Source organism: Sardina pilchardus, chromosome 21, assembly GCF_963854185.1.
Source record: "Sardina pilchardus chromosome 21, fSarPil1.1, whole genome shotgun sequence".
Lineage (NCBI taxonomy): Eukaryota > Metazoa > Chordata > Actinopteri > Clupeiformes > Clupeidae > Sardina > Sardina pilchardus.
In genome coordinates, this window is record NC_085014.1 from 4,537,774 (window position 1) to 4,545,273 (window position 7,500).

General features: G+C 50.9%; 2 protein-coding genes across 2 annotated transcripts in view; one reads left to right on the forward strand and one right to left on the reverse strand.

Annotated features, from left to right (window-relative positions):
• The window catches only part of ubap1lb (ubiquitin associated protein 1-like b), a 12,259-nt gene extending 9,351 nt beyond the window's left edge, over window positions 1-2,908 (forward strand). The window contains exons 4-5 of the mRNA XM_062525427.1: window positions 741-842; window positions 2,075-2,908. Coding sequence (XP_062381411.1) covers window positions 741-842; window positions 2,075-2,209 — 237 coding nt within the window. The 3' untranslated portion in view covers window positions 2,210-2,908. The remainder of the gene's footprint in view (window positions 1-740; window positions 843-2,074) is intronic.
• Window positions 2,909-3,058: 150 nt separating this feature from the next.
• Window positions 3,059-7,500, reverse strand: part of kbtbd13a (kelch repeat and BTB domain containing 13a) — a 5,286-nt gene continuing 844 nt past the window's right edge. Inside the window, exons 1-2 of the mRNA XM_062525266.1 lie at window positions 6,198-7,500; window positions 3,059-5,809 (exon numbers count right to left, since the gene is read on the reverse strand). The exon at window positions 6,198-7,500 is cut by the window's right edge and continues 844 nt beyond it. Of these exons, the coding sequence (XP_062381250.1) occupies window positions 6,273-7,500 (1,228 nt within the window). The 3' untranslated portion in view covers window positions 3,059-5,809; window positions 6,198-6,272. The remainder of the gene's footprint in view (window positions 5,810-6,197) is intronic.

A 7,500-nucleotide genomic window follows, 5' to 3' on the forward strand; every position in this document is an offset into this window, starting at 1 on the left:
CCAACTTCTGCGTTGCATTTACCAATCTGATCGCCACTGATCTCATCAATCATTCCGCCGTATGAGTCACCTGTGGCACAGCTGTCACCTGTTTACACCTGCAGCAGCACACCCACCTGTGGGCACTCCCGCTGGAGCCACCTGGCTCTCTCACCTGAGTTCACCTGCAGCAAGCTGTCACTTGTTTTGTCTGTGCACTCAATCCCACCTGGCTGATCTGATCTGACACACATCTGTCACAGTCCAAACATTAGCCAAAGAAGACGCTGCATCTAGGAACTCACTGGCTGAGTCCCAATCTCTCCCCTCACACACTCACACACTTTCATGTGGTTCCAGCACCACATGGCGCACATTGTCAAAGAACCGTCGGAGAGTTAAGAATGTCCACTGCATCTAGGAACACGGTGTGTGTGTCGTTTCTTCCTTTTTTACATGGTACACCTGTGTCCTGTCTCACCTGTGCAGTCTTCCCCTACCTGTCCCCCATTACTACCTCCAAAACCTCCATGGTCCAGCACCCAGAAGTACTGTACATCCCACCCTCCTGCGATTCAGCCATTCAGCTGAGGTTTTTTGGAACTTTTGATTGTGTGGCGGCAACATCAAAGAGTGTCGCAACTCTCTCTTTCTATGGCTCTGCCCTGTGCCATGCTGCGCCCCACCTGTGTGCCCCCCTCCGCCTCCTGTACCCCCCATCTCACCTGGTCTCCCCTCTGTTGTTGTACCTGCCTCCGTAGATCCTGAATTACCTGGTGGCCTGCGACCGCCTGTGTGACCTGGGCTATGACGAGGCCCAGGTGGAGGAGGCCCTGGAGATGTTCCAGAACTGTGAGACCAAGGTAAGAGCAGGCCAGTTCACCTCGCTTATGCAACGCTAAGTCATTACCACGAAATACTAAGTGTGTGTTGTGTGTGTGTGTGTGTGTGTGTGTGTGTGTGTGTGTGTGTGTGTGTGTGTGTGTGTGTGTGTGTGTGTGTGTGTGTGTGTGTGTTAGTTAAGTCTACTGCGGTGGGAAAGCTAATTACTTCCTGATCAACACTCAATTAAACATTCACTATTTTCTAGCACCTACATAGGACAAGGTAGAATGTAGAAGGGATCAACGTCACACAGACTCGATGGTCAATGAGTCTAGAATGACTAATGTGTACAGTCCATAACAATGACACAATATGCAATATGAAGAACACATTTGTCAGCGTTTACTAATGTTTATGTTTTCAGACAAAGGGGCTTGTGTATTTCAGTATGAGATGTAAACTGTAAAGAGATTAGCAGGCTCCGCAGCATGCTGACAGAGAGTGTTTCTCTTCTCTTCTCACCTTCTCTCATCCCTCTTTTCCTCCTCTCTTCCCTCCCTTCATCCCTTCCTCTTTCCTCTCATCCCCTCCTCCCCCACTCCTCCCCTCCCCTCCTCTCTTCCCCCTCTCGTCCCTCTCTTCCTCCTCTCTTCCCTCCCTTCATCCCTTCCTCTTTCCTCTCCTCCCCCACTCCTCCCCTCCCCTCCTCTCTTCCCCCTCTCGTCCCTCTCTTCCTCCTCTCCTCCCTCCCTTCATCCCTTCCTCTTTCCTCTCATCCCCTCCTCCCCCACTCCTCCCCTCCCCTCCTCTCTTTCTCTCCTCTCCTCTCCTCCTCCTCCCCTCCCCTCCTCTCTTCCCCCTCTCGTCCCTCTCTTCCTCCTCTCTTCCCTCCCTTCATCCCTTCCTCTTTCCTCTCCTCCCCCACTCCTCCCCTCCCCTCCTCTCTTCCCCCTCTCGTCCCTCTCTTCCTCCTCTCTTCCCTCCCTTCATCCCTTCCTCTTTCCTCTCCTCCCCCACTCCTCCCCTCCCCTCCTCTCTTCCCCCTCTCGTCCCTCTCTTCCTCCTCTCTTCCCTCCCTTCATCCCTTCCTCTTTCCTCTCATCCCCTCCTCCCCCACTCCTCCCCTCCCCTCCTCTCTTCCCCCTCTCGTCCCTCTCTTCCTCCTCTCTTCCCTCCCTTCATCCCTTCCTCTTTCCTCTCATCCCCTCCTCCCCCACTCCTCCCCTCCCCTCCTCTCCTCCTCTCCTCCTCTCCTCCTCCTCCTCCTCAGGCTAAGGAGTTCCTCCTCCTCCTGAGCCAGTTCAATGAGATGGGGTTCCAGCAGAACGCCATTAAGGAGGTGCTGCTGGTGCATGAGAACCACCGGGAGCGCGCCCTGGAGGAGCTGATGACACGCGTAGCCTGACGCCAGCCGGACCAATCACGCGGCTCGATGCTGGCCTGTGGCCAGCGACGTGAGACACGGCTGGCCAGAGCTGACCAATGGCACAGCGCAGCACTGGATGAACTGGGTGTTGTCCTTAACAGATATGGATAATTCTGTGTGCACCGGTGTGCACTGCCAAAGCCTTCTTCCTATCTCTGGCTGGAACAGTAGAGACTGAACACTGTGGCCTTGGAAAGCCACCACTCTGTGTACATACATAAGCACATAGGAGTTGTTATTACCTCCGCCAAGGAGGTTGTGTTTTCATGTGGGTTTGTTTGTCTGTTTGTTTGTTTATTTGTTTGTTCACAAGATAACACCTTAAAAAGTTATGGATGGATTTTGATGCAATTTTCAGGAAAGGTCTGAAAACAGCCAAGGAAGAAACGATTACATTATCCCTTTCATGAGCAGTAGGCCTAATGCAGGATGTAGCTTCTATATTACTATTTAGACTTCCTGTTTATTGTTGTTATTGTTATTTTTATCGTTGTTAATGGTTCGTTCTATGGTGCCTCCCCTCACTGGTAGAACTGACCCAACAGGCCTTACCCAGAACCGCCGGTCCGGATCTGAGAGGGTTCTGGTAGCTCCATGTCATGTCAGATCCAAATCTGCCCCCTTGTCTGGGTACTAGCTGAATAGGCAGTTTTGCACCAGCTACATGTTTGCACTAATCAGATGTATATCACAGTTGTTTGAATTAAATCATCTTGTTTATATGAATGGTATACAATTTGCATTTGTAAATCTGTAAATACATGTTTGGAAACAAATTCAAAACTGTGCGCTGACTTATTTTTCAAAGAAATTTATTCAGTTGTTTGAACAAAGGTTCAAGTAAACTGGAATCAAACTCATCATTGCTCAATCATTGATCACTGATATTTCTTCACAGTGTAATCATTGTAGCCTTCCATTCTTTACCCCATGGATTCCCCTATGTTTTTCGATCAGGTTATGCTCCATCCCCACAGCACGCAATTTTGAATGACTCATCTTCTGAATTATGAAACAAAGAGGCCAGCTGGGGGGGGTGCTGTGGCACAACTGGTTGCAGCACCCATACCATATATGGGTCTTAGTGCCCACAGAGTTCAAGCAGAGACTTTCTAATGAGGAGAGACAGCACTCACAGAATCTCCCGTAGAAATGTATGGGGTTAGTTCGTAACGCAAACATGGCAGTCGTCTACACACATTCCACCCCTTCTGTCATGTGACATGTTGACATGTGAATCCACTCATGTGTTGGTCTTGCAGCAGGAGCGAGGTTGGCATCATGAAGCCTTACACGGCTGTGTCTGAATCACAAGTACACACGCTGGGCAGCGTGCATTTTCCGGAAGTTACGCCAGAATAGACTGTCCGAATGTCAAGCGCTCTCACTAGATGGGTACTCCGTTTGGCGTGATTTCCAAGCGTGCATCGATGCATCTTTTTGGCCTCAGATATCCCATAAACCATTGCGCAGCGCAGGTCAAGCTCCACACGTCATGCAAATGGTCAAGCAACACACCCCCCTCCCCGAGTCAGGTGACGCCAACTAGTTTGTGCTGTCCAAATGTAGGGACACATACTGAGGAGCAAGCTAACTGAGACGCTACTGGAGAGGTACTATCCAGCGTGCGCCCTTGACTTTTGGACACGGCCCACATGTGCCTGCAATACATGCCTGATAAGTGCCCAAAGTGCGCTGCAATATGGCTGCTGAGTGGAGAGACGTGCTTGAAAGGACTTTTGTACTTAAGAGGACTTTGGTACTTAAGAGGACTTTGGTACAAGTGTGACCCGGGCTCCCGATCCCACCCCATCTCTCTCCCATTTCCTGTCCGTCTCTCACCGTCCAATCAAAAACAGGCAAAACGGCCAAAAAAGATACTTTAAAAAAGAGTCCAGTGAACTCCATGTTGTGTGAGCTGGACCTCATAGCTGTAGGTGTTAATCATATGCCCGTCATTTAAGATTTTAATCACTTACTACTTGCTATTCAAATGCCTGTCAGTAAGCATGCGTATCAGTTAGTGGTAAAGATGCAGACTCATTTGAGACTGTGGGGATGTTGGCCAGACAAAATACATATGTAGACAACATTTTGCATGACACATGTTTTTCATTTAATTTAATTTCTCCCCCTCTCTGGGAAATCAAAGGTCCCTAATCTGTCTCCTGTGCTGTTCTATTCATTTCAGTCAACGGCTTCCCCATAAGTATTTCATATGAGCCATTGTGTTACTAAGAGGTGGACAGACAAAAGAAAAGAAGATGTACTGTCTGGCGAAGGATGAAAGAACTGAGGGAGGAGAATACTTTTTGGCGAGCGGACAGGCTGGTTGTCTGCTCGAGAACGCAGAATTCAGCACTGGGCAAGAGATCCCTTGCACAACTCTGAGGTCAAGTTCAAGTTTTGTAACCAATCACTTTGCCTGATTGCAGATGCTGGGAATTTGGTGGCTAATCTTTCTCATCTAGTTTGACAGCTTTAATTTAACCTGCTTTCATTACGTCACTCATATGAGAGCTGTTCTTCCACTCTCTCTCTTTCTCTCTCTTTTCTCTCCCTCTCTCTCTCTCTCTCTCTCTGACTCACCTCTTCCTCTCCCCTGGCCCCACTCGACCCGACATTCCCTGGCAAAGATCACCCCCCTTTGGAAACGGAATCTCGGAATTGGAATCTCTGTGGAACACCAGCCCTATAAATGGTTTGTTTGATATGAAAACAGAAAGGATTCCTCTGCATATTTGTCTTCCATTAATATATCCCCGAGGACAGAAGCCATATGAGTCAACAAATCTACAAAGAACATCGATGGAACTCAAGAGACTTAGATTTGTAATGATTTTACATAACTTGGCAGCCAATGACTGTGTACTTAACAGACGATGGATTGGCTTTCCATCGTCCGTTAATGGTGGATATTTAAGAGTAGCACTCTTATCGTTTCATTGTAAGTTGTGCTACTTGCTTGTCGTGTTTTTCTTTGCATTCTTTGTTCTTTCTACTTCTACAATCTACTCCGTCTTGTTCATTCATCTCATTCTCTCAGCATTTAGAACAAGTGACCTTTAGTTAAGTCCATGCCCATTAACAAGGGTCATTCTAGAACTCCACTGTCCAGATCTAGAATTCATACTGACCATCGTTTAGACCCAATTTACACCAAAGATCCGCGGCGAGACGAAACCGTTGCAGCTGTGTGAATTAAATGTTGCATGTTGTTGCCAGCTGTTGCAAGCCGTCACAAAGCATTCACCATGTCTAGTCGCGGTTGCAGGGTTTTTAAAACATTGCAGCTCATCTCGTCACAAATCTCTGATTCGAACCCCCCTTTCAAAAACAAATTAATTGAGTTTATTATTACATCAACAGAAGCGTCATTCTAATGTGTTTGTGACAGATGCCTGAAGAAGACCCTGGTGGGTTGAAACGTTGGGTGTTTTTAAATAAACCTTGTCGGTTTGGAGTCTCCAGTGTGTGGACATCTACTATCACTGTTACATTTGATGCGTCCTGCACATGGCCCCAGTAGGGTGGGATGTGCATGCACCTACTTGACCAAAACTTTGTGACAGAACAGACGTTAAAGAGGAACTATGCAGGATTGGCGATTTCATCTCTGGTTTCGGTTTCGTTTTTCGTTTTCGCTCGTTTTATGCTTGCATTTTCTCTGCAGAGCTTCCCCGCCAGCTTTAGCGTGTATATTTATACATGTACAGGCTATATTTAAATATATAAATTGCAAGCGTGGTTCTTTGTCTCAGACTTCCAGATGTAAACAAGGAGCGATCGTCTCTCCTGCAGAAAGTTGCATAGGGTCTCTTTAATCCAGGCAGGAGGAGTTCATTATTACATCAACAGAAGCGACATTCTAATGTGTTTGTGACAGCACAGACGCTAGTCCAGGCAGGAGGAGTTCATTATTACATCAACAGAAGCGACATTCTAATGTGTTTGTGACAGCACAGAGGCTAGTCCAGGCAGGAGGAGTTCATTATTACATCAACAGAAGCGACATTCTAATGTGTTTGTGACAGCACAGAGGCTAGTCCAGGCAGGAGGAGTGGGCGTCGGGGGCCCAGACGGCGTGCCGGCCCAGCTCCTGGCGGCTGGTGGGGACGCTCTTCTCCAGGGGCTCCCTCTTCCTCCTGGGCAGCCGCAGCAGGAAGGTCCACATGGTGCCGATGCGGGGGAAGCCCTTCCTGGTCTTCCTGCTCTTCCAGCGGAGATCCCTGATGGCGTACTCCTCCGTCACCTGACGGTTTAGCGTGAACACGGAGTCTCCTCGCACCGCGGCCGTGAACAGCGCCTCGTACTGCCCCGGGATGGCCGTCCACTCTCCCGTCGTCAGGTTGTAGCAGTCCATCATGCAGCGCAGGAAGTCGTCGTCCGGGCCGTTCCTCATGACGTACAGATTGTCCCTGTGGGACACCATGTAGTGACCGTAGCTCTGCGGTCGAACGAGGGTGGTGACCAAGTCCCACCGGTCGTGCTCGGCCACGTACTCGTAGATCTCGGTGGCGTCCTTTGGCCTCCAGAGGCCGATGAACATCCGGTCCATGGCTTTGGCGCACGGCGCGTTGGTGGCTTTCCGCGGCAGGCTAGCCGCAGGTGACCAGGTGTGCTTGGCGGGCCGGAACACCTCCACCGAGGCCATGGGCTTCCGCTGGAACTCCCCGCCCAGGATATAGAGCGCCCCCTGGTGGGCCAGCATGGAGGCGTTGTAGCGGAGCTGCGCGGGGCTCGGGAACACGCTCCAGGCGTCCGCCTCCGGGTCGTAGCAGAACCCCGAGTCCACCACGTTCTTGCTGACGTCCGCCACCCCGCCGACCACGTACAGCTTGTTGTCGAGGACGGCCACGCTGGCCGAGGTGGTGCTGGCGTCCGGCGGCAGGCTGGTCAGCACCCGCCAGTCGTCGTCCTCCTCGTCCAGGTAGCACACGGTGCGGCACGGGTCGCGCAGAAGCTGGGCGGAGGGCGAGTGTGTGCCCACCATCGCGTACGAGTTGGGGAGGAGCGACTCCACGTAGCCCGCCATCTCCTGGGGCAGGCGCCGCAGCTCGTCCCGCAGGTCGGCGTGGATGTCGCGGATGAACAGCGCGGCGCTTTTGAAGAGCTCCAGCAGCCCGTAGACGGCCGCCGTGTGGTACATCAGCACGCAGTTGTCCGAGTCGAGGATGTTGGCGAGGTGCCTGGCGAGCGCCTGGACCTGTAGGAAGGCGGCGCACTCGATGACCTCGACGATCTCGTCCGCGCCCAGCAACGGCCGCTCC